The sequence below is a fragment of the Lampetra fluviatilis genome, chromosome 25, assembly GCF_964198595.1.
Source record: "Lampetra fluviatilis chromosome 25, kcLamFluv1.1, whole genome shotgun sequence".
Lineage (NCBI taxonomy): Eukaryota > Metazoa > Chordata > Hyperoartia > Petromyzontiformes > Petromyzontidae > Lampetra > Lampetra fluviatilis.
Genome location: NC_136299.1, coordinates 2155125 through 2183083, shown reverse-complemented (window position 1 = coordinate 2183083; position 27959 = coordinate 2155125). Strand labels below are relative to the sequence as shown.

Here is a 27959-nt window from a genome sequence, read left to right as displayed (position 1 = left end):
CATACACATTCATGGAGGCATCGTACCAACAGATGCAGCTTTAATAACCGATACTCTTTGGTTCTTTCGGTAAAGTCACGTAGGTATGAAATAAAATAAATGACGGACGCTTGTGTTGCGCCCGAAACGTCGTGATTTATTTTATTTTTCTACCCACGTGACTTTACCGAAAAAACCAAAGAGTATGGATTCCTGCAGTCACGAAAGCTTCAAATCAAGATTTAATGAACAAAGTTAAGTTCATGCCACCCACAGCTGCACGTGGGACAGATGAAAAAAATTAGTCTCCCGTGCCCAGATGACAGACGTGTCATTAGTGTTCACTTCGCCACTCCTGTGGGGATCGCATGGAAGTTCTGTTTACTAATCAATCGCTGCATTTTACCAGCGGGGGGGGGGGGGGGGGGCACGTCTCATACCCTCTGCGTCTGCGATGCCACGTGGGCTTTCACCCGGGCATCTCTGCTGCGCCGTGCTGCAGCCAACGACACCAAGGCCAGAGGTCGCAACCGGGTACCCGATACCCGTACCCTACCCGATACCCGTACCCTACCCGATACCCGGCTACCCGTACCCCGCCGGGTACGGGTAGCCGTTTGCGACCCTGGTGCGGCCGGGTACGGGTAGGCCGTGAGTCACTGGTGAGTAACCGTTTGTCACTCATTTCGGGTAGGGTACGGGTACGGGTAGGGAACGGGTACGCCGGGTACGGGTACCCATTTGCGACCCTGGTGCGGCCGGGTACGGGTAAGGAATCAAAACCCGTTTGCGACCTCTGACCAAGGCACTCGCATCTTTTTTTGCGCGTTTAGTTTGCTGCCCTTCCCCCGCACCTCCGATGAGCGCCGTTGGCTGCGAGCGATGCGAAAGAAGTTCAACGCACACACACATTGTCGGGGCAGACCGCCGCGCGAGTGACACGCCGATGTGTGTCGTACGCCCTCCTCCGCCCGACACGGTCAAATAAATAAAGTCGCCGCGTGAACAAACGTGCCGTTTTATGATTGTTACGCACGCCGTCCTATTGGAGAGCCACTTTAACAATTGGGTGCGGACTATCTGACCCAATAATCAATCGTGAATCATAACGTTGGTCGCGAAAGCCGACGTGTTACAAAGTTACCGATGTTGCAATTGCACATGCACGCTTCTTGTACGGGAGTTTGCGGAGTAATGGAATTTTACTGTGCACGCTTTGATAAAATTGCTTTATTCACCAGAAGAGTTCCCCTGACATAGGGACGTTATAAATTGCGAGGCGTAAATGGGTTAAATAGACGGCGATACATATTCTCCCAAAATTATATTGTTATACAAAAAAATACAGTATTGTCGGGTTAGGCTGCACAATATCTTTCTGATAAATACAATTACAAACGTTTACTTTAACCACTCATTCAGGATGCATAAGCCATCGTAGGCGGTTGAGAAATGTACCGATCGTGACATTGCATTTGGAACTCTAGAACGGAGCGACGTTCATCAGCTACACTCGGCTCCTGTGCCTGTTGAGTTTCACTGTCCAGAGCTCCTCTACACATTACCAAAGCAAACGCAAAGCACCGTTTCGAAGGTTTAATCCCTGTACGGTTATCACTGTGCACAGCTTTGAAATTGTGATTATTATTACGACAAAAATAGTTGTGGAATATGCAACATGTATTTTAAAATGCGATGTAAAAATGTGATTTAATATGGGGGGGAGGGGGAATTGGTTATGAGCAGGTGAACCGAGTAACTGAGTAGCCGCACGAATCCGCATCGTTCATTCACCCTTGCTGTACGGACTGGTTGCCGTGGGACCTCAGGGGAGTGCACCAAACCTCCAGCCTTTGAACGATTCCCGGCATCTCATCGCAGTACTTCTGCGAGCCGGTCAAGCACAGAGACCCCCCTTCCTCGAACTCGATCCTGAGCGAGCGCCGGCCAGGGGTCCAACCCAGCACTTGGTCGATGGCACGGTGGAACACCACCAGCCCGGACGCCTTCTCCACCAGCACCAGGCTCGAGGCGGACAGTGCCAGGAAGCACGGCACGTCGGTGTCGGCATTGCCGTCGTCGGTGTCGTCGTCGTCGTCGGCGGCGTCGTCGGCGGCGGCGGACGAGGAGCAGAAATCTCGCGCGAGGACGTCCCACACCAGGGCCCCTCTGCTGAGCAGCTCGGCACGGGGCCTGGGCACCAGCTTCTCTTTGCGCCACGGGTTGAGCGGGAAGGCGAAGCGAGTGTTGGCGTCCAGCGCCGTCGTCGTCACCGACTTCTCGGCCAGCTCGCGAAGGCTCTCGTGCCGGGCGCGCGTCGCCATGGCGTGGAACTTGTCGCACTTGTGCGCCGCCTTCTCCGCGTTGACGATCTTGGTGAGGAGGAAGGCGCGGAAGGCGGACGGGTCGCGGAACGAGCCGTCGCGGGGCAGCTGCGGACCGAACGCGGGGACGCCCTTCGAGCGGGAGACGGCGACCCTGAGGGGGGGGGGGGGTGGGTAACGAGCGACGCAGAGAGAGAGGGGAGAGGAGAGAGAGAGCGGTATAGCTTTCGACGGTAACCCAATCGTGGGATTTCCCCGCCGGAGCGAGGGTTCGAGGTTTCAGTGGCTGGGGAATGCAGGACGCTGCGGTGTTCCAGGCCTTGGTGGTTGCCACTGAAGTTCGGGGTGGGAGGTTCCAACTGGGTTGGGAGGAAAGACATTTTTTGCCATCGCGCAGATTTTATGAAAACCGTGCTTTCGCAACGAACGCTAACTCTTTCGCCATGTAATAATGTTAGGTTCAATTAAATAATGCATTCCACAACGCTAGCCAGGAATGAACAATAAACGTGTGGTGGTGGTGATGGTGGCGGTGGTGGTGGTGATGGTGGTGGTGATGGTGGTGGTGGTGGTGGTGATGGTGATGGTGGTGGTGGTGATGGTGGTGGTGATGGTGGTGATGGTGGTGGTGGTGATGGTGGTGATGGTGGTGGTGGTGATGGTGGTGGTGATGGGGGTGGTGGTGGTAGTCATGGTGGTGGTGATGGTGGTGGTGGTAGTCATGGTGGTGGTGATGGTGGTGGTGATGGTGGTGATGGTGGTGGTGATGGTCGTGGTGTTGGTGGTGGTGGTGGTGATGGTGATGGTGGTGGTGATGGTGGTGGTGGTGATGGTGATGGTGGTGGTGATGGTGGTGATGATGGTGGTGGTGGTGATGGTGGTGGTGATGGTGGTGGTGATGGTGATGATAGTGATGGTAGTGGTGGTGGTGATGGTGGTGGTGATGGTGATGGTGGTGGTGATGGTGATGGTGGTGGTGATGGTGGTGGTGGTGATGGTGATGGTGGTGGTGATGGTGGTGGTGATGGTGGTGGTGGTGGTGGTGGTGGTAGTGGTGATGGTGGTGGTGGTGATGGTGATGGTGGTGGTGATGGTGGTGGTAGTAGTGATGGTGGTGGTGGTGGTGATGGTGGTGGTGATGGTGGTGGTGATGGTGATGGTGGTGATGGTGGTGGTGATGGTGGTGATGGTGGTGGTGGTGGTGATGGTGGTGGTGATGGTGGTGGTGATGGTAGTGGTGGTGGTGGTGGTGATGGTGATGGTGGTGGTGATGGTGGTGGTGGTGGTGGTGATGGTGATGGTGGTGGTGATGGTGGTGGTGATGGTAGTGGTGGTGGTGGTGGTGGTGATGGTGATGGTGGTGGTGATGGTGGTGGTGATGGTGATGGTGGTGGTGGTGATGGTGGTGGTGGTGATGGTGGTGGTGGTGATGGTGATGGTGGTGGTGATGGTGGTGGTGATGGTGGTGGTGATGGTGATGGTGGTGGTGGTGATGGTGGTGGTGGTGGTGATGGTGATGGTGGCGGTGGCGGTGGCGGTGGCGGTGATGGTGATGGTGGTGGTGATGGTGATGGTGGTGGTGGTGTTGGTGGTGGTGATGGTGGTGGTGATGGTGGTGATGGTGGTGGTGGTGATGGTGGTGGTGGTGATGGTGGTGGTGATGGCGGTGGTGGCGGTGGTGGCGGTGGTGGCGGTGGTGGCGATGGTGGCGATGGTGGTGGTGATGGTGGTGGTGATGGTGGTGATGGTGGTGGTGATGGTGATGGTGGTAGTCATGGTGGTGGTGATGGTGGTGGTGGTAGTCATGGTGGTGGTGATGGTGGTGGTGGTGATGGTGGTGATGGTGGTGGTGGTGATGGTCGTGGTGATGGTGGTGATGGTGGTGATGGTGGTGGTGGTGATGGTGGTGATGGTGGTGGTGTTGGTGGTGGTGGTGATGGTGGTGATGGTGGTGGTGATGGTGGTGGTGGTGGTGATGGTGGTGGTGATGGTGGTGGTGGTGGTGAATGTGGTGGTGGTGATGGTGGTGGTGATGGTGATGGTGGTGGTGATGGTGGTGGTGGTGATGGTGATGGTGGTGATGGTGGTGGTGATGGTGGTGGTGGTGATGGTGGTGATGGTGGTGATGGTGGTGGTGGTGGTGGTGATGGTGGTGGTGGTGGTGATGGTGGTGATGGTGGTGGTGATGGTGGTGATGGTGGTGGTGATGGTGGTGGTGGTAGTCATGGTGGTGGTGATGATGGTGGTGGTAGTCATGGTGGTGGTGATGGTGGTGGTGGTGATGGTGGTGGTGGTGGTGGTGATGGTGGTGGTGATGGTCGTGGTGATGGTGGTGATGATGGTGATGGTGGTGGTGATGGTGATGGTGGTGGTGATGGTGATGGTGGTGGTGATGGTGGTGGTGATGGTGGTGGTGATGATGGTGGTGGTGGTGATGGTGGTGGTGGTGATGGTGGTGGTGATGGTGGTGGTGGTGGTGATGGTGATGGTGGTAGTGATGGTGGTGGTGGTGATGGTGATGGTGGTGGTGATGGTGGTGGTGATGGTAGTGGTGGTGATGGTGGTGGTGGTGATGGTGGTGGTGATGGTAGTGGTGGTGGTGATGGTGGTGATGGTGATGGTGGTGGTGATGGCGGTGGTGGCGGTGGTGGCGATGGTGGTGATGGTGATGGTGGTGGTGATGGCGGTGATGGTGGTGGTGATGGTGGTGGTGGTAGTCATGGTGGTGGTGATGGTGGTGGTGGTAGTCATGGTGGTGGTGATGGTGGTGGTGGTGATGGTGGTGGTGATGGTCGTGGTGATGGTGGTGGTGGTGATGGTGGTGGTGATGGTGGTGGTGGTGGTGATGGTGGTGGTGGTGGTGATGGTGATGGTGGTGGTGATGGTGGTGGTGATGGTGGTGGTGATGGTGGTGGTGGTGGTGATGGTGGTGGTGATGGTGGTGATGGTGGTGATGGTGGTGGTGATGGTGGTGATGGTGGTGGTGATGGTGGTGGTGGTAGTCATGGTGGTGGTGATGGTGGTGGTGGTGATGGTGATGGTGGTGGTGGTGGTGATGGCGGTGGTGGCGGTGGTGGCGATGGTGGTGATGGTGATGGTGGTGGTGATGGCGGTGATGGTGGTGGTGATGGTGGTGGTGGTAGTCATGGTGGTGGTGATGGTGGTGGTGGTAGTCATGGTGGTGGTGATGGTGGTGGTGGTGGTGATGGTGGTGGTGATGGTCGTGGTGATGGTGGTGATGGTGGTGATGGTGGTGGTGGTGATGGTGGTGATGGTGGTGGTGTTGGTGGTGGTGATGGTGGTGGTGGTGATGGTGGTGGTGATGGTGGTGGTGGTGGTGGTGATGGTGGTGGTGATGGTGGTGGTGATGGTGATGGTGGTGGTGATGGTGGTGGTGATGGTGGTGGTGATGGTGGTGGTGGTGATGGTGGTGGTGATGGTGGTGATGGTGGTGATGGTGGTGGTGATGGTGGTGATGGTGGTGGTGATGGTGGTGGTGGTAGTCATGGTGGTGGTGATGGTGGTGGTAGTCATGGTGGTGGTGATGGTGGTGGTGGTGATGGTGGTGGTGGTGATGGTCGTGGTGATGGTGGTGATGGTGGTGGTGATGGTGATGGTGGTGGTGATGGTGGTGATGATGGTGGTGGTGGTGATGGTGGTGGTGGTGGTGATGGTGGTGGTGGTGATGGTGGTGGTGATGATGGTGGTGATGGTAGTGGTGGTGGTGATGGTGGTGGTGGTGGTGATGGTGATGGTGGTGGTGATGGTGATGGTGGTGGTGGTGATGGTGATGGTGGTGGTGATGGTGGTGGTGATGGTGGTGGTGATGGTGATGGTGGTGGTGATGTTGGTGGTGGTGGTGGTGATGGTGGTGATGGTGGTGGTGGTGATGGTGGTGATGGTGGTGGTGATGGTGGTGGTGATGATGGTGGTGGTGATGGTGGTTATGTTGGTGGTGGTGATGGTGGTGATAGTCATGGTGGTGGTGGTGATGGTAGTGGTGGTGGTGATGGTGGTGGTGATGGTAGTGGTGATGGTGATGGTGGTGGTGATGGTGATGGTGGTGGTGGTGTTGGTGGTGGTGATGGTGGTGGTGATGGTGGTGGTGATGGTGGTGGTGATGGTGGTGGTGGTGATGGCGGTGGTGGCGGTGGTGGCGATGGTGGCGATGGTGGTGGTGATGGTGGTGATGGTGGTGGTAGTCATGGTGGTGGTGATGGTGGTGGTGGTGATGGTGGTGGTGGTGATGGTGGTGGTGGTGATGGTCGTGCTAATGGTGGTGATGGTGGTGATGGTGGTGGTGGTGGTGATGGTGGTGATGGTGGTGGTGGTGATGGTGGTGGTGGTGATGATGGTGGTGGTGGTGGTGGTGGTGGTGGTGATGGTGGTGGTGGTGATGGTGGTGGTGATGGTGATGGTGGTGGTGATGGTGGTGGTGGTGATGGTGATGGTGGTGGTGATGGTGGTGGTGATGGTGGTGGTGGTGATGGTGGTGGTGATGGTGGTGGTGGTGATGGTGGTGGTGGTGATGGTGGTGATGGTGGTGGTGATGGTGGTGGTGATGGTGGTAATGGTGGTGGTGATGGTGGTGGTGATGGTGGTGGTGATGGTGGTGGTGGTAGTCATGGTGGTGGTTGTGATGGTGGTGGTGATGGTGGTGGTGGTGATATTGATGGTGGTGGTGAAGGTGGTGGTGGTGATATTGATGGTGGTGGTGGTGGTGGTGATGGTAGTGGTGGTGGTGATGGTGGTGGTGATGGTAGTGGTGATGGTGATGGTGGTGGTGATGGTGATGGTGGTGGTGGTGTTGGTGGTGGTGATGGTGGTGGTGATGGTGGTGGTGATGGTGGTGGTGATGGTGATGGTGGTGGTGATGGCGGTGGTGGCGGTGGTGGCGATGGTGGCGATGGTGGTGGTGATGGTGGTGATGGTGGTGGTGGTGCTAGTCATGGTGGTGGTGATGGTGGTGGTGGTGATGGTGGTGGTGGTGATGGTGGTGGTGGTGATGGTCGTGCTAATGGTGGTGATGGTGGTGATGGTGGTGATGGTGGTGATGGTGGTGGTGGTGATGGTGGTGGTGGTGATGATGGTGGTGGTGGTGATGGTGGTGGTGGTGGTGGTGGTGGTGATGGTGGTGGTGGTGATGGTGGTGGTGATGGTGATGGTGGTGGTGATGGTGGTGGTGGTGATGGTGATGGTGGTGGTGATGGTGGTGGTGATGGTGGTGATGGTGATGGTGGTGGTGATGGTGGTGGTGGTGATGGTGGTGGTGGTGATGGTGGTGATGGTGGTGGTGGTGGTGATGGTGGTGGTGATGGTGGTAATGGTGGTGGTGATGGTGGTGGTGATGGTGGTGGTGATGGTGGTGGTGGTAGTCATGGTGGTGGTTGTGATGGTGGTGGTGATGGTGGTGGTGGTGATATTGATGGTGGTGGTGGTGATGGTGGTGGTGGTGATGGTGGTGATGGTGGTGGTGATGTTGGTGATGGTGGTGGTGATGGTGATGGTGGTGGTGGTAGTCATGGTGGTGGTGATGGTGGTGATGGTGGTGGTGATGGTGGTGGTGATGGTGGTGGTGGTGATGGTGGTGATGGTGGTGGTGGTAGTGATGGTGGTGGTGGTGGTGGTGATGGTGTTGGTGATGGTGGTGGTGGTGGTGATGGTGGTGGTGGTGGTGGTGATGGTGATGGTGGTGGTGGTGATGATGGTAGTGGTGATGGTGGTGGTGGTGATGGTGGTGATGGTGGTGGTGGTGATAGTGGTGGTGATGGTGGTGATGGTGGTGGTGGTGATGGTGGTGGTGATGGTGGTGGTGGTGATGGTGGTGGTGGTGATGGTGGTGGTGGTAGTCATGGTGGTGGTGATGGTGGTGGTGGTGATGGTGGTGGTGGTGATGGTGGCACCTGGTCTGGAGTGATTGGAAGGCATGGGCCAGATCAGCTCAATAATAACGGTAGGAGGCTGCTAGATTTCTGTGCAGCCCATGGGCTTGTAATTACCAACACGCTCTTCCGGCATCGGCGCATCCACACAACATCATGGATGCATGCCGGGTCCAAGCAAGAACATCTGCTGGACTACGTAGTGACGGACCAGCGGATGCGAGCCCATGTCCTTGACACCAGGACCTACCGTGGAGCTGATCTGCCCTCTGACCATCGACTAGTCATCTGTAAGATGCGCCTGCCATTCTTCCACTCCGGTGGTGGGTGTACACCCAGGATCCCATTCCAACCAAAAGTGGCCTGGTCTAAGTTAGCTGATGAAAGTTGCAAGCGAGAATTTCATCATCGCTTGCAGCTGGGGTTGGCATCGTCCCCCACTCCACCTGATGTCGAGGGTAAATGGGCGAGGTTTAAGACTGTGACTCATGCAGCTGCAATGGCTGCTTTGGGTACGCGGTCCAGACCTCCCCAGAAACCCTGGCTGACAGAGGAGGTGTTCAGGTTAATTGAGAAAAAGCGACAGGCCCACTCTCATCGCCTACAGCATCCCACGTCGGAGAATGAGGAGGTTTACCGCAGCCTTCGCTCGGAGGTTCGGAGAGCCGTAAGGCGCTGTAAGGATAGGTGGTGGTCGCAGGTTGCTGAGGAGATGGAGTCTGCCTCAGTGGCCCGCGATCACAAATCACTATTTAATTCCATCAAAAAAGTAACCTGCAGCGCCACACCTATTACCATCATTAGAGGAAAAAACGGTGATCCAATCTCCGACCCCCAGGAACAAGTTTGCAGATTTGCTGAGCATTTCTGCGAGGTCCTGGGGGAGGGAAAATCTCTCAGCCAGGAAAACATCATGGCACAAAGTGGGGATAACCCTGCTGAGGCTGCGGTGCCTCAAATATTGGAAGAGGTCACCCCCTGTGAGTGGCTGGCTGAGGTGCCAGCTGTTGAGGAAGTACTGAGGGCGATCTGGAGTCTGAGACCAGGGAAGGCACCGGGCAGAGATGATCTCCCAAGCGAAATGCTGAGGGAGGGTGGCGTTTGTGCACAGACTGCCCTATATGACATCATAACAACAGTCTGGACCACTGGACGGGTTCCGCAGGACTGGAAGGATGCCCTGGTGGTCCCCCTCTTTAAGAAGGGGGACCGTACCGACTGTAACAACTACAGGGGCATCTCACTCCTCAATGTGCCGGGTAAGGTCCTGGCAAGGATTATTCAACATCGCCTTGCTAGGCATGCTGAGGAGAGGCTTGCGGAGCCCCAATGCGGTTTCAGGAAAGGGCGGTCCTGCACAGATGCCATATTTTCTGTCCGTCTGCTCCAGCAGAGGTGTAGGGAATTCCAAAAAGACCTACATCTCTGCTTTATTGACCTGGTCAAGGCCTATGATACCATCAGTAGGACTGGGCTCTGGGTTGTTCTTCGTGCTTTCGGAGTCCCTGACCCTCTGCTCACGATCATTAAGGACCTTCATGATGGTGAGCGGGCCCGGGTAAAACTACGTGGCCGGGAGTCGGAGCCTTTCCCTGTACACCTTGGGGTGCGACAGGGATGTCCTCTGGCTCCCACATTATTTAACATCTATTTCGACTGCGTAGTTCGTGAAGCCTTCAATAGCTGTACTGGGGGAATTACCATTTGGTACAGATATAATGGGAGGCTGATCGACGCCCGGGTGCGATCAAGGGATGGCTCCCTATTGGTCAACCACGTTATGTATGCCGATGATTTGGTAATAGCTGCTCATTCAGAAGAGGAGTTGGAGACGCTGCTGCTGAGACTGGAGCGTGCCACTAAGAGGTGGGGCCTTACCATCAGCCCCACCAAAACTAAGCACCTGCCTGGGTATTTTGTACCATCGGGCACTCCACCCCCACAACTCCCAATCGGTGATGGGGCAGTTGTGGAGAGAGTGGAGAGTTTCCCATACCTGGGCAGTGTGCTCATGACCGGCTCCAGTTTATCAGCAGAGGTCTCACTCCGAATCAGTCGAGCGGCAATATCTTTTCATCGGTTGCGTAACGCTGTGTGGAAGCTACCTGGTCTGTCGCTCCGCACGAAGCTTCAGGTCTTCTCGGCCACGGTCATTCCCTCCCTTCTCTACGCTTGCGAAACATGGACCCCCCTAGTGGAGCATCTTCGCCGGTTGGAAACATTTAGGCTGGCCTGCCTACGATCCATCCTGGGTTTAACCAGGCTGGATTGTGTGAGGAGCTCACAAGTCCTTGAAAGATCTGGGCAAAGTCCCATCAGTGAGCTCCTCCGGCAGGCAAGGCTGCGTTGGCTGGGTCATGTAGCCCGCATGCCCAGCCACCGCATGCCTAAACAGCTTTTGTTTGGCCGGATCGAGGGGGCTAAACGGGCGCGGCACGGGCTAGAGAAGAGATGGAGTGATGTGGTACAGGAGGACGTGGAGCTGAGTGGACTTGCCGATGACTGGTACCAGCGGTGTCAAGATCGGCCTCAGTGGAGGAGGCTCGTGAAGGACGCTACTGGGCAGTTGGAGGCAGTCGCCCTCCAACAACAACGGAGGGCGGAGGAGCGACGCTCACTACAACGAGCGGAGCGCCGGGTGGCTAAAGCACAGCAAGTCGGCACAGTAGGGGGCACAGGTGGTGCATCAGCCAGTCATCTCGGTCATCTCGGTCAGTCGACCCGTGGCACCTGGGTCTGCCCCGTGACCTCCTGCCAGCGGGCGTTCGACACTTCACGTGGCCTCAGGGTGCACATGGCCTGGCACAAGCGTCGTGGTGACGTCACCGCCACTTAGTGGCGAATGGCGGTTGTTGTTGTTGTTGGTGATGGTGGTGGTGATGGTGGTGATGGTGGTGGTGATGGTGGTGGTGGTGGTGGTGATGGTGGTGATGGTGGTGGTGATGGTGGTGGTGATGGTGGTGATGGTGGTGGTGATGGTGGTAGTCATGGTGGTGGTGGTGTTGGTGGTGATGGTGGTGATGATGGTGGTGATGGTGGTGGTGATGGTGGTGATGGTGGTAGTCATGGTGGTGATGGTGGTGATGGTGGTGGTGATGGTGGTGGTGACGATGGTGGTGATGGTGGTAGTCATGGTGGTAGTCATGATGTTGGTGATGGTGGTGGTGATGGTGGTGATGGTGGTGGTGGTGATGGTGGTGATGGTGGTGGTGATGGTGGTGGTGATGATGGTGGTGGTGATGGTGGTTGTGTTGGTGGTGGTGATGGTGGTGATAGTCATGGTGGTGGTGGTGATGGTGGTGGTGATGGTGCTGGTGATGGTGATGGTGGTGGTGATGGTGGTGGTGACGATGGTGGTGATGGTGGTAGTCATGGTGGTAGTCATGATGTTGGTGATGGTGGTGGTGATGGTGGTGGTGGTGAGGGTGGTGATGGTGGTGGTGATGGTGGTGGTGATGATGGTGGTGGTGATGGTGGTTGTGTTGGTGGTGGTGATGGTGGTGATAGTCATGGTGGTGATGGTGATGGTGGTGGTGATGGTGGTGGTCATGGTGGTGGTGGTGGGGATGGTGTGGGAGGCAGCACCTGTACGAGACGGCCGGCTCGCCGGGCTCCGCCACGACTCGCACCACGATGAACACGTGCTGGAACTGGGAGCGGACGCAGCGCGCCGTGAAGGGCAGGGAGCCGGGCTCCTGGAAGATGACGGTGACGATGTCGTTGCCGATGTGCCGCTTCCTGAGCACCTGCGTGCGGGCCGAACAGCGATCGTCGTCAGGCGAGATTGGCGGGCAACGCTCAAGCGCGGCGATCGGGCTCAAGGGGCTTTCTGGAGGACGTCGTTTTACAGCGGCACTTTAGTGTGGCCGGCTCCAGTGACTTGCGGTTGAAGAACTCTGATGTCATTTTGTTTTTTTGTCATATCGAACATACAGCAAAGCGCGCAATAATAATAATATAAAAGTGTGAAATACATGATTCATCTTCTTGGTTTTTTCGGTAAAGTCACGTAGAAGGGAAGTAATAAAATAATAAAAATAAAACATAATAAAATAATTCTCACGACGTTTCGGCTACAACGCAAGCAGCCGTCTTCAGGTGAAGAATGAGACACTGCCAAGCTAGGAGCTTATATATAAGCTGAGTTGGGGGTGTAAGAAGAGCGCCTTAACAAAAGAATGTGCATATCAAGAGGAATTTAGCATATTCATGGGAAATGCGTAGGAGGTGGGCGGGGGGGTTTCAAAGTCATACTATGCCCATGCATTATGCAGGACCAAAAGCACCAAAGGGAGGGGGCAGGGGGTAGCATTAACAAAGGGAGGGAATGTTAATAGTTTGTAGAAGCAATGAAACATGTGAATGGGAGAGCGGTGGCAGGAGACCCGCAGCGGAGCAAATAATGCATTCCCTGTGGAGAACACAAGATTATTTTGTTAAGGCGCTCTTCTTACACCCCCAACTCAGCTTATATATAAGCTCCTAGCTTGGCAGTGTCTCATTCTTCACCTGAAGACGGCTGCTTGCGTTGTAGCCGAAACGTCGTGAGAATTATTTTATTATGTTTTATTTTTATTATTTTATTACTTCCCTTCTACGTGACTTTACCGAAAAAACCAAGAATATGAATCCCTGCAGTCACGAAAGCTTTAAATCGAAAAATACATGATTCATAATTAATTTCTTGGGGGTTAGGTCGTGTAGGCATAAACACATTTTTTTTTTATAATAACCCTCCAGCATCCGACAGTGCCAATCAAATCCATTTGTCACGTGGGGAAATATGCCAATTGATTTGGTTTATCAGCACACCAGAGTGCTGAAATTCATGCAAAATGTTGCCAATTTTGCGCCACGTTTCGCCGGAGATTACATCGTGACACTGACATCGCGTTAATCGTCATATTCGTGAAACTCGATTTCGTGTCGTAAAACCGATTAAAGTTGCGGCAACCCCAAGTGGCACAACTGCTGCCCACTGTCTCTGCGCGTCTCTCGTTCCCCGTACCTGCTGACGGTCGTTGGGCATGTACGGCAGCATGGTGGACACGTGGAACATGATCTCGTAGCCCTGGAAGGCGGTGTAGAGCGAGTGCGTTCCCGTCGAGTCCACTGAACGAGGACAAGATGCACGGAGTGAAAAAGAGAACACGCTGTTAAGTAAATCCCGTCGAGATAACAGCGAACAAAGTTCAACTTGCAATGCGCCGCGAAGCGCTCGCTCGCTGTCGTAGAGAGAGAACGACTCGGAGGCGCGAGGAGGCACCGCAGACGAGCGGGAAGGCAGCAGCGGTCGCGCGGTGAGCAGGCACCAACAATTGCCCAAGATCTGCGGTCCTCTATACATTGAGATGTTATCGGCCAATTGAAGAGTGGTCACACGTGGGTCGAAACCGGAGCACCTGGAGAAAACTCATGCGTGCGAGGGGGAAACACTCTATCCCGGACAGACGAAACAGGTGGAGTCCACATCGTTTGCTGTACGGCCATCTCCTGACGAGCCAGGGAATGACATTATGAAAAATAATAATAGGTGTTATCCTTTCTGGCAATAAAACATGTTAAGACGTTCAAACACCAAGGAATCAAGGCTGCATTAACCACACACAGCACTTGCGGTGAACATGAACACAAAACGCGCTCTGATAATAGACGCACTGTCTTTGAGACTAATTGGCCTACACCAGAAGCAGCCTTCTACGACCCTTGCTCGACGCCAATGACAAGGGAGTTTCACAACATTCGCGTGATCCACCAACCCTCGCCTCCACAGTGTTGGATTGCAGGCCACGTGCATAGCCACCACTGTCCAGCTAACACGACACATGCTGCAGAAGAGCATGTGACTGAGTTTGTAAATGATGCTAAAATTCAAACGTAACCATGCTTTTAACTCCTCCATATTAGAGGCTTTTTTTGGGTTAGATCGCATAAATATATAAATGTGACGTTAAACCCGTCACCACCCGACACGGCCAATGAGTAAGGGTTTGTCACGTAAACAGAACGTGCCAATTCGTCGCTAGTACAGCACACCGGTGTGTTGGAGAGCCAAGCCACAACATTTACAATCTGAGTACGACGTTTTGTCAGTAATTACAACCAGCTTCATCAGGCAACAGCCAGATTTGTGCAGACATCCTCCTGTTTGAACTCCTATTTACAATGCGATGAAAACAATTCTACTTGTTTCGTGTGCAATATTAGGCCAGTGACACGTCACGAGATGGTTTTTTTCCTCTTGCAGATGAAGAGGGTGGCACCCTCGCCTCTGCAGGCCCCACACACACACACGCTCTATAAAAAGTGCTACACGTTAGAGTCATTTCCTGTCCCGCGCGACTTCCAGGAACACGCCGATAGTTCATGGGGAGTCTCCACAACAGGAACTGAGAATTATAACTTCATGTTGGGCTAATGTAACACGCAATGCACGGAAGAATAATACATGTTTTGGTGGGATGTTATTGCCAAAACAATATTTGTAAATTGCGATGGATAAGCAGTTTGTGTGTGTGTGTGGGTGTGTGTAAACGGTAGACAAATCCTGCTGATTCTCTTTGAATCCCATCTCTTGGCTACCGGTCACCATTACAGAGTTTAAAATCGATCCTCACCCCACGCGGCTTGTTATCGGTGACTCCTCCTCATGCCTATCAGTCATTCTCTCTCTCTCTCTACGAGAGCGAGCGGATACTCTGTGGCACGTCACAATTTGAAATGTATAACTGATTATCTCGTGTATTTTTTAAACTCGCCGTGTTCACTCTGTGCATCTTGCCCCGCGTCTATGTATGTTGAACTTCTTTCGCACCGTACGCAGTGGCCAACCGTGCTGATCGTGCCGGGACACCATCGACTAAAACGGAGCCGACTCCATCGTGCACCACACAAGCCATCGTGTAGCAGTAGCCGTGGTGGTAACTGAGCTCCCGCCTTTGTGCAAGATAGACAGACTCTCCTCGCCATCAGAATAATGATTTACGTTCGTAAGGCGCATTTCAATCCAAGGATTCCGATGGCGCCGTGTATGGAACACAGGGAAAAAAGACAGAGTCAGCGGTAAGACGACCGAATCAATGGGGGGTAGGGGAGGGAAGGTCACTTTAGAAAGGTGAGTTTCCAGGGGCTGATTGTCGGAGGTCAACACGTTCCATAGTCTTGGAGCTGCACTGACAGAAGCCCGATCACCCCAGGAACGGTACCTCGACTTCGGTTTTTTTTTCTTCCCGCAGCCAATTATTAGAAATAAATAGATTTTAGTTTTTTGGGGGTCTTTCGGCGTTACGTGGTTCTAACTAAAACATTTTTTACGATGAATCGGGCTTCTCCTGTGGCCCGAAGCTGAGCGACGAGGCTGCTGCGGCTTTGCCCCGTGGCCTGCAGATTTTCCGCTGGCTTCCTGGAATATTCTAGATTTGAAGCTTTCGTGACTGCAAGGATTCATACTCTTAGGTTTTTTCGGTAAAGTCACGTAGGTAAAAAATTAAATTAAAATTAATAAAAGTAATAATAGAAATAAAATAAAATAATTAACCACGACGTTTCGGAGGCAACACAAGCTTCCGTCTTCAGGTGGAACAGTCACAGCACGATTGCTGTACTTGATACAGCAATCGTGCTGTGACTGTCCCGTGCTGTGACTGTTCCACCTGAAGACGGAAGCTTGTGTTGCCTCCGAAACGTCGTGGTTTATTATTTTATTTTATTTATATTATTACTTTTATTAATTTTAATTTTATTTTTTACCAACGTGACTTTACCGAAAAAACCTAAGAGTATGATTCCTGGAATATATTCGCCGAGCGTTTTTCAGAATATTTTAGCTCGCAGAACATTTGGGGGGGTAAGGGGTCAGGGGTCAAATGCGGCAAGGCGGTGTCCCGTACGACGGGAGATTGAAAATGCCGACGGCGGAAGTGACTTGGACAGCGACGACGATGATGATGATGATGGCGTTTATGAGCAGTGTTGTGAGAATCGCTGTGAATGGCTGTCTCTGGCGCAGGCCAATCAGTTGCAAAGACAATGCATGTGTATAGGTATTATAAGACGTAGATGCGCTATCTCATGCAGTTAGCCAGTAGTACCGGTCACGTGCCAATAGGGGGCAGAAGAGGGGCTGGGCCCCAGTGTTCAAGGACTATGGCCCACAGGGCTCAACGGTCACCCCTATGGAACGGTACACAGACCCCAGACCCCAGGAGGGGGCTGGGGAATGACATCACCTCCAGGCCCTGCTAGAAGGTTCTGGAAGGAAGGCGGGGCCGGGGCGGAGCGAGCCACGGCCCTGGGTAAAAGCCGGACCTCTGAACGGTCCCAGGCAGTCATCGTCCAGCTAAAGACAAGAAGCCGCCTGAAGAGAATTGCCCCAAGGGCAGAGCCGTATCCCTGGCTAGACCTGGCTCTAGCGATAACCAGTGAAGACCCAAGCTTCACTCAAGGAGGACTCGTAGATTAGCCAGCGAGAGGAGTATTAGTCTGAAGGGACTACCTCCTTAGTGTATCCGGTGTGAGGGGCCGCTACCCCTCTGTGTGAAGGAACCATTGTTAAATAAAAACGGTGTTGCCTCAGAGAAGCTCTCTTCTAGTTATTCAACCCACTACACATGTATTATCAGATCATGTTTGTTCGCACGTTCACCACAAGTACGTGTGGTTAATGTGGACTTGATTACTCGAATAAAGTTTCTATTTTGTGTTTGACCATCTTAACACCTCCTGTTTTATTGTCAGAAAAGGGAAAACCGATTCTTATTTTTCACACTTTGATACTGCCAAAAAAAGGTCCCATGATTATTTAGATAATAAGGTTGCTGATGATGATGCGAATGATGGTGATGACCACGAGTGCTGACAATAATGTATTCCAGGAGAGCCTCACTCAGACTTTTCAGGAAGCCACCGCATTGAGACAAGAGTTGTGTACACATTAACAGTCCGCCACGGATGTCCACATTACCAACGGCACGGCCTCCTCTACCCATACGATGACCACTGTGGGCCATCTCCCATTTAGCGTAACTACGGAGATTATTACTTAACGGGCTACAAAACCAACTTGCTGTACTGTCATCCCCTACGTGCAGCAGCAGCAGCAACAGTATGATGGCAACCATCATCATAAACACCCTTGTCAGCTACAACATCACCAGTATCCACGGTGTAACACAAATAAAAAATCAGATTTATTTTCCACTCGACCCCGTTATTTGTCTATGGCACACGAACACGATGTCTTTTCTGCCACCTCTGGGCGACTCGTTGGCATTTTTGACACGGACGACAGCAGGACTCGTCGTGTGTAAGTTGAACTTCTTTCGCACCATACGTAGCCAGCTGGGCTGATCGGAGGTGCGAGGGAAGGACAACAAACTAAAATAACTAAAAGCAGTTCTACAGAAATGTTTTCAATCTAGATTATTAAAAAGTGCACAGTTCCAGTAGCTTCCTTATTACGAGAAGGAGGAGCGTTCCAGACGGCCGCAGAAGCGCATCTGAAAGCGCGCGATGCGATGACCACCTTTGTTCGATGGCCAGCCACAAGCCGCTCGCTGCCGCTGCGAGGGTTTTGACCAGAGCTGCCGTTACGAGGATCACCGTAAGCGGGTAAGAGGAGTGGCGGTGAGCCGAGCGTGTGTGCTGCGCGGATCGATTCGGGAGGTGATGGAGGCATGAGTATTGACTTGATATTGACACAGATCACAGGACCTTTTTTTTTACTGAGTGGCGCCGTAACGACGCTGCAGGCAAAGGCACGCGTCTCCACCCGCGAGTCACGCGATTGATTTCTTTTTGTTTGGCTCAGATCGCATGAATGCGGTGCTAATGAACGTGTGTCATTCACCAAAATACAGCAATGAAAACGTACGACGTGCACTTCACTTAAGACAACGCGATCCAGAGAGAGAGAACAAGAGGAGTCGATGACGTTTGGGTTCGTAACGTCATCCGTCTAAAAAAAATTCGTTGTGCGCGTTAAGGCGTCTCTCATGGGACCGTTCTTGCCAGTATCAAAATATAATAATTGGTCCCATGATGTAGCGGCTCACCCCGAGCGAAAAATGCCCTGATAGTGGCATTGTCATTGTGCTGTACGCCTGTTGGCGTCCTCTGGTCTAACACCGTTTGAGACTCGGCTCTAAAGAAAGCTGTCTCTGGTGTGGACCAATCAGTTTCAAATACAATGCCACTTATTATCACGGCATGTTTTTGTTTGCATGTTCACCACAAAGTATGTGCGGTTAATGCAGACATGATTCCTCGCAAAAAGGTTTCTATTTGGTGTTTTAACATCTTACCACCTATAAGAATAAGTTTTCCCCTTTTTTCTGGCAGCAAAACTGAAACCTTTTTGCAAGGAATCATGTCTGTATTAACCACAATGCTTGTGGTCAGAATGCAAACCAAAAAATACTCTGATAACATAGGCATTGCCCTTCAAACTGATTGGTCCACACCAGAGACAGCTTTCTTTTGAGCCTCGTCTCAAACGATGTTAGACCAGAGGACGCCAAAAGGCGTACTTCACACCTCCTGTTTTATTTTTAGAGAGGGTAACGCCTATTCTTGTAAGGTGTCTCTGTCCGTCCGCCCGTCCGTCTTACTCTTGTTGTCGAGCTGGGCTCGGAACTTGGCGAAGCCCTTGAGACGGACGTGGTCCCCCAGCAGGTGCAGGAACTCGGTGAGCGCGGGGCCGGCCTCCTCGTTGTTGTACATCTCGTCCTCGCTGCTCTGCCCGGCCCGGCAGTACATGATGCCCACCTTGAGCTGCGAGCACAGCTGGGTGAAGACGAAAGAGCGAAGGTGACCACACGCGCAGTGCCGGACTGGGCTAGTGTGGGGCCTGTAGCGTTTGTTATAAAGGGGCCCTAAATAAAAACAACACGTAAATATTAAAACACACATTGTTTACTTGCATAGTAAAGTAATTGTATTGTTTCATTTGCTTTTCAGCCAGTTAATACGACAAATCGCTAACCTTAAACACCCAATTGTTCATGAAAGTTGAAGGCGGTATAGTACTATAGTAATAGAGCAAGTGCAGAATCACCGAACCGGAATTGATAGCTTGAAAGCATTTACATATGTAGCTACTACATATGTAGCTACTACATATGTAGTAGCTACATATGTAGCAGCTACATAAGTAGTAGCTACTACATAAGTAGCTACTACATATGTAGCTACTACATATGTAGCTCCGACAACCCTTACTAATTGGCAGAGGTGGGACAAAGTCATTGTTATGCAAGTCCAAGTCGAGTCGCAAGTCATCAAATTCATGACTCGAGTCTGACTCGAGTCCAAGTCACATGACTCGAGTCCACATCTCATAGGTGGGACAAAGTCATTGTTATGCAAGTCCAAGTCGAGTCGCAAGTCATCAAATTCATGACTCGAGTCTGACTCGAGTCCAAGTCACATGACTCGAGTCCACACCTCTGCTAATTGGCCGTTGTGGCGGGTTTTATGGCACATTGTATATTTACGCGATCTAACTCCGCAAAAAAACCTCTCCATCATATATAATATTGGTCACCAAAGCCTACTTCGTGTGAAACTCCTTTAGTTTTAAGTTTAGACACGGAGGCTTTCGCGACCAATATTCACAATACAGGTATTTTTTCGTTAGGTTAGATCGCGTGACTATAAATGTGTCGTCAAACCCGCCACCGCCAGACGCAGCCAAACTAGTAGGGTTCCTGCCACAAGCATTGTGGTTAATGCAGACATGATTCCTTGTTAAAGGTTTCAGTTTGGTGTTTTAACATCTTAACCCCTGTTTTGTTGCCAGATAAAAGGGGAAAACTTATTCTCATATTTTGGTACTGTGGCAAAGGAGGTCCCATGATGTAGTGATGTTCCATCACCCCAAAACAGTTCGTAGCTTTGAGTCTTACTCTTTGGCTCTTTCGTTAAAGTCACGTAGAAAGAAAAAATAAATTAAATAATGTCATACGACGTTTCGATCGCAACACAAGCAACCATCATCAGGTACAAATGAAAGAGAAAACTAACCTAGTAAATTTAGAAATATAATGCAAAACAACACAGAGAGTCGGCTAACACAACAGTCAACACCCCACCTGGTTGATTACGTTCTTCCAAAGATTGCTAAATGTGAGAGAGACAAAACACAGACACGGAGACACATAGACAGACACAGATAGAGATAACACAAGTTTCAAGTTTCATTTCTTAGGTATAGCCCTGTGAGCCATGCGGCTCTTAAGTCGGGTGCAACCGCAACTAACAAAATATGAACACAGAACATTACAAAGCGACGACGCACAACACAAACATCCTGGAATAAACCAGCAAATATAACAAAAACACAGAGACACACAGAGAGAGACACACACATAGGCACACAGAGAAAAAAACGCCTCTGTGTCGATGCCTTGAATAGAGAGAGAAGGGGACAGAGAGAGAGAGAGGGGGGGAGGGTAGAGAAATCAGCATGCCAATGAGAGATTTGGAGCTTTCGTGAATGCATGAAATCATAGAGCGAGGACACACACAGCGAGAGAGACCATTCCCACCACCCCACCTCTCTCTTTTTTTTTACGATCAGTGGAAACAAGAAGATGCTCGGTATAGTCGGCACTTTGCTTCGTTCATCATTTCGTAAAATGTTTTTTAAATAACTTTGCTTTATGTAAACCCCCACTTCTCGCTCACTCTCTCGCTCACTCTCTCTCGTTCTGCACGCAGCCCTTATCGCAGTCCAACGGCCTCCGACGGGTAGCTCATAACTGCATGCAGAGCTCCCCGTCATCTGCCACCGAGCACACGGCCTCCTCCATCGCCCACTGCTCCTTGAAGGCCGGCACGGCGTGGGTCAGCCGCGCATGGCGGAACTCCAGCCCACACACCCTGGGGGCTCCGACCAGAGCGCAGAAGATGCCCACGCTGCTGGTCGGACGTTTCCCCTCCAGGGCCACCTTCCTCGCCCTGTAACTCACCTCCTGCTCGTCGATGCGCAGCAGGCTGTCGGCCAGCTTGTGCGTGTTGGCCGCGAGCTTGAGGCCCCGCAGGCCTTGCTGGGCCTGCAGCTCGGGCAGCGCCGCCTCGAGGACATCGCGGCCGGGCAGTCCGCGTGCCGTGCCGTGCCGCGCAGCGCTGGCCACCGCCTCCTCCATCACCGAGCCGCGCAGCGTGTGCAGCTGGGGGGGGGGGGGGGCAATTAGTGCGTCTTTGGAACCTCATTTGGCAGTAGAAAAATATGATAATTGGTTTTTTACCCTTTAATCTGGCAACAAAACTGACACCTTTTTTACAAGGAGTCATGTTTGCATTGACCGCAATACCTGCAGTCGTAATGCAAACAAAAAACATAACTCTGATAATTTATGCACTGTCCTTGAAATTGATTGGTCGACACCCGAGACAGCTTTTCTTAGAGCCTAGTCTCACATGGTGTTGGACCAGATGACGCCAAAAGGCGCACAACTCATATTTTGCTACTGGCAAATGAGGTTCTAATGGTGTAAATGCTTACCCGGAGCTCTCATACTCTGATGGTGCATTGTCTTTGAGTTGTGTGCCTTTTGGCGTCATCTGGTCCAACACCATGTGAGACTAGGCTCTAAGGAAAGCTGTCTCGGGTGTGGACCAATCAACTTCAAGAACAGTGCATACATTACACTGGTCAACACACTTTTTCTGGCATAAGGTATTCCAATGGTTTTAAGGTAATTTTGTGGTGCTGATTCCAAATCTGGCATCAGTTTTTGTCTATCACATCAGGTTTTTGAGATATCAAATATTGCATTTTCAATAAAAACTGCAGAAGAAAAATATTAAATAAATGTGGATATCTACATAAAACTATATTATAAACACCCTATCCTAAAAATACAGCACCATATTTTAACACTAAAGCAGTCACTGACTCGCAACAACTTACAATCATAAGTGACAGAGTTAATTTCGGGTAAAATCAATGAAAATGGGGTATGCCGATAGCATAAAAATGATGTGATAGAGCAAATCTGAGATCAGATTTGGAATCAGCACCCTGAAATTAGTCTAAAACAGCTGCAAAAGTCCAGGCCAGAAATTTTTTTTTTTGTTGACCAGTGTTATCAGAGTTGTGTTTTTTGTTTGCATTTCGACTGCAGGTATTGTGGTCTATGCAAACATGACTCCTTGTAAAAAAGGTGTCAGTTTTGTTGCCAGAAAAAAGGGTAAAAAACCAATTACACTGGTCAACAATTTTTTTTTTCTGCCCTGTACTTTTGCAGCTGTTTTAGACTAATTTCAGGGTGCTGATTCCAAATCTGATCTCAGATTTGCTCTATCACATCTCATTTTATGCTATCGGCATACCCCATTTTCATTGATTTTACACACACACTATACACACACTATACACACACACTATATGCACACACACACTATGCACACACACACACTATACACACACACACTATGCACACACACTATACACACACACACTATATACACACACACTATGCACACATACACTATACACACACACTATACACATACACTATGCACACACACACTATGCACACACACACACACTATGCACACACACACTATGCACACACACTACACACACACACTATACACACACTATGCACACACTATGCACACACACACACTATGCACACACACACTATTCACACACACTATGAACACATACACACTATGAACACACACACAATATGCACACACACACTATGCAACCACACACAATATGCACACACACACTATGAACACACACACACTACACACACACACTATACACACACACTATACACACACTATACACACACACTATGCACACACATACTACGCACACACACACTATGCACACACACACTATGCGCACACACACTACACACACACTACACACACTATGAACACACACACACTATACACACACTATGCACACACACTATGCACACACACTATACACACACTATACACACACACTACACACACACACACTACACACACTACACACACACACTATACACACACACTACACACACACACTATACACACACACACTACACACACACTACACACACACACACTACACACACACACTACACACACACACTATACACACACACACTACACACACACTATGCACACACACTACACACACACACTACACACACACTATACACACACACTATACACACACACACTATACACACACACACTATGCACACACATACTACGCACACACACACTATGCACACACACACTATGCGCACACACACTACACACACACTACACACACTATGAACGCACACACACTATACACACACTATGCACACACACTACACACACACTATACACACACACTATACACACACACTACACACACACACACTACACACACACACTACACACACACTATACATACACACTACACACACACACTATACACACACACTACACACACACTACACACACACACTACACACACACACTACACACACACACTACACACACTACACACACACACTACACACACACTATGCACACACACTACACACACACACTACACACACACTATACACACACACTACACACACACACTATACACACACACACTACACACACACTACACACACACACCACACACACACACTATACACACACACACTACACACACACTATGCACACACACACTATACACACACACACTATGCACACACATACTACGCACACACACACTATGCACACACACACTATGCGCACACACACTACACACACACTACACACACTATGAACACACACACACTATACACACACTATGCACACACACTACACACACACTATACACACACACTATACACACACACTACACACACACACACTACACACACACACTACACACACACTATACATACACACTACACACACACACTATACACACACACACTACACACACACTACACACACACACTACACACACACACTACACACACACACTACACACACTACACACACACACTACACACACACTATGCACACACACCACACACACACACTACACACACACTATACACACACACTACACACACACACTATACACACACACACTACACACACACTACACACACACACTACACACACACACACTATACACACACACACTACACACACACTATGCACACACACTACACACACACTACACACACACACACTACACACACACACCACACACACACTACACACACACTATACACACACACACACTACACACACACACCACACACACACTACACACACACACTACACACACACACCACACACACACTACACACACACCACACACACCACACACACACACTACACACACACTACACACCAGAGGTGTGGACTCGAGTCATGTGACTTGGACTCGAGTCAGACTCGAGTCATGAATTTGATGACTTGCGACTCGACTTGGACTTGCATAACAATGACTTTGTCCCACCTATGAGATGTGGACTCGAGTCATGTGACTTGGACTCGAGTCAGACTCGAGTCATGAATTTGATGACTTGCGACTCGACTTGGACTTGCATAACAATGACTTTGTCCCACCTCTGCTACACACACACACGAAGGTATAACCGCACGGCGACCTCACCTGGCTCCTCCTGACGATGACGCGGTAGAGGAACTGCGCTGTCGCCTGCCCGCTGCTCGCATCCTCCCCGCTGCCGTGAGCCTCACGCAGCTCACGCAGCAGACTCACGACCACGGGGCCCAGGCGATCGGTGAGCCCCACGTAGTTCTGGTGCTCTGAAGGACCCACAACACGTGGGGCGGGGGGGGGGGCATCAGCACAAGTGTCAGACAGCGAGGCTACACGGGGGCAATGCGTGGCGTTTGACGTGCGTGGCTGTGAGACATCACGGAGGCTCAGTGTCACCAACACGCTTGTCAACTGTGCGAGATCTGCCCCCCCCCCCCGTATTGACAGTGAACTTCTTTGGCGCCGTACGTAGCCAAACGTGATGATCGGAGGTGGGCGGGGGGGGTAAGGCCAACAAACTACACACACACAAATCAGTTCGGTACAAATGAGTTTTCAATCGAGGTGACGATTTCAAAGCGCGCAGCTCTCAGCGGCTGACTAATATCGGATAGCAGAACGTTCCCGACGGCCGCAGAAGCGCGTCTCAGTTCGAGACGCGCAGAGACGGTGTCTTTATTGCTCCTGGAGGAGGTCAGCAATGTGCGCAGTTCGTGTCCCTGCCAACTCTACGAGGCTTAAGCGCACTGGCTGATTACAATGAGAACGACTTCACACTGCCCAGAAGCGTGAGCGGGGCACCACGTGGTTGTTTTTGGGGGGGAATTATAGACCGAGATGATATTTGGTGGACTCCTTTAGTGGGTTTTTTGGTCATGAATCCATGTCCCCCTTGAGCTGCATGGGGCTCTCAACGTGTTGATGTAACACGTCGTAGCAGGAGGCTTTCGCGACCAATATTGTCCGCAAGTGAGGGGTTTATTTGCGTAGATATGCGACGTGCCGTTAGAACCCGCCACTACGGCCAACTAGTCAGGGTTGTCACGTGAGCAAAGCGAATCCTCCGAAGCAGGAGGATGTCCCCACACATCTGGCCGTCGCCCGATGAGGCTGGTTGGGAATGCCCAGTGAGACGTCACGGCACTCGAATTGTCAATGTTGGAGTGGGTTTACTCTCTAGCACACGACCGGTTAGTGCTCAACTAGTGACGAATTGGCACGTTCTGTTTACGTGACAAACCTTACTAATTGGCCGTGTCGGGTGGTGGCGGGTTTAACGACACATTTATATATTTACGCGATTTAACCCACCCCCACCCCCCCAAAAAAAACCCATCATCTATTGTGGTTTTGCTTTGTTTACGTCCGCCTGGAGCAACAGAGCCCAAGACAAATCCACCTGGCGGTGAATTGCTCGGGATGGGAGAAGGTCGTCACGAATCCGATAACAAAATAAGTAATCTTGATTTGAAGCTTTCGTGACTGCAGGAATCCATACTCATACTCAAGGCTAAACATATTTTTCCATTTTTAATGAAAGAATATAGTATTGTCATCAGTGTGACATAATTAAACCAAGTTTGCAGTCGATACCATATTGGGAAGTGGGTTAAAATTGAGCTACAAGATTTTGAGGATACGGCAACAACAACAGACAGAGTGAGTTAATAGAAAGCGTGTAAAAAAAGATTGTTAAAAAATATTATTTTTATTTTTTATGATAGAATATGGAATTGTCATCAGTATGACATAAGTATACCAAGTTTGCAGTCGATACCACATTGGGAAGTGGGTTAAAATTGAGTTACAAGATTTGAGGATACACAACGACAACAACGACAACAACAACAGCAGACAGAGTGAGTTAAGTAAAAGCGAGTAACACAAAAAAAGCCGAGAAAACTGCCCTCCCCGGCGGCACCTTTTTGGTAGAAGAACTTCCTGTAATAGCGGGCGCCCACGTCCTCGTGCTCGATGCAGAACGACAACTCCGGCTCTGGCTCGGGCTCCTGACCGGACCGCGTCTCGGGCTCCAGCACCGCCACGCTCGCGTTCGTGCGCCACGACCCGGGGCGATGCGCCGTCGACGACGCATCGCCGCCGCCGCACAGATGAACGCACCTCTCCTCCTCGGGGCCGATCTCGTTGAGAAAATTCGTGCAGCTCAGGAGGAGGTCGTTGCTCTTGCCGTCACCGCCATCGTCCTCCTCGGCGGGGGGGAACGTGGCGTTGGGCTCCCTGTTGTTGAGGAGCGGGCTACTCGGCTGAGATGCCGCCGAGGCTCCCGTCGTCACGTTCTGACTCGCCGCCAGGCCGAACGACATGTCCGCGTCCTCGTCCGCCCTGAACAGGATGCTCTGCACGTCGTAGTGGGCAAAGCATCGCCCGGAGGCTCCGGGCGAGACTCCGACCCTGTCGTCGGAGGCCGACCCCTGGCACTCGACGGCGCCCGACCTGTGCGAGCTCTCCGTCGACTTGGAGCCGCAGTCGTGGGCCTTTTTCTTGAGCGAGATCTGCATGTGCTTTGTCCGAAAGGCCGCATTGTGGCTCGGGTCCGAGTTGTACTTGCTCAGGCGAGTCTTTGTCGATTTATCGTTCGCCCGCGGCTCCTTGCCCGGAGGCCACGCGGAGAGGCTGGAGCGCGCTTTGGGACTCTGCGGTTCGGGGAAGGCGATCGCCGAGTGCTGAGCGCCGTCGGGTGCGTCGCGAGGGCACGCAGCCTGGGCAAGGCTTCCTTTGAGCGATCGCCCGAGGTGCAGCCCCTTCTTGGCGGGAGAGGAGCTCTTGAGCGGAGCGTGTTCATTCATCTTGGGAGTCTTAAGAGGCGATGTACAGTCATAATCGACGATAAAACAGCAAGCGCTATAACGGACAGAGATAGTGTCCCAAACAAGGCTTTTCAGACACGTAGACTATAATATTGCAGGATACATTTTCAGGCTTGCCCTCGATTTTCTGTCGCGGTTTCGAAAGCCGTAATTGACGAACAAAAGCCGTGGATGACTTTGTCCGAAACGAATATTCCGTTTGCAATCGAGGCCTGTGGCCACGTCTCTCGCTGCTGGATGGTATCGCGGGAGATTGAGAAGCTTGTGATGCCAGTCCTCGGCGGCGGCGGCGGCGACCCTGCTGCCAGTAGCTCCTGCTGCTGCTGGTGCTGCTGCTGCCAGTAGCTCCTGCTGCTGCTGCTGCGGGTTGGCACGACCTGGCGCCCGCCGTGACGATCTCTCACTCCGGGTGTCGATTCTCCCTGCGTCGTCA

General features: G+C 51.6%; 1 protein-coding gene across 1 annotated transcript; it reads right to left on the bottom strand.

The window, feature by feature from the left end:
* Positions 1 to 1716: 1716 nt before the first annotated feature.
* LOC144941605 (signal-induced proliferation-associated 1-like protein 2) lies at positions 1717 to 27505 on the bottom strand. Its single transcript, XM_078867926.1, has 7 exons — positions 26620 to 27505; positions 24810 to 24964; positions 21154 to 21354; positions 18793 to 18967; positions 13194 to 13297; positions 11771 to 11931; positions 1717 to 2457 (listed from the first exon to the last, which is right to left on the bottom strand). Exons 1-7 carry the CDS (start codon positions 27503 to 27505, stop codon positions 1770 to 1772), a joined length of 2370 nt encoding a protein of 789 aa, XP_078724052.1. The 3' UTR covers positions 1717 to 1769.
* Between the last annotated feature and the right edge of the window lie 454 nt (positions 27506 to 27959).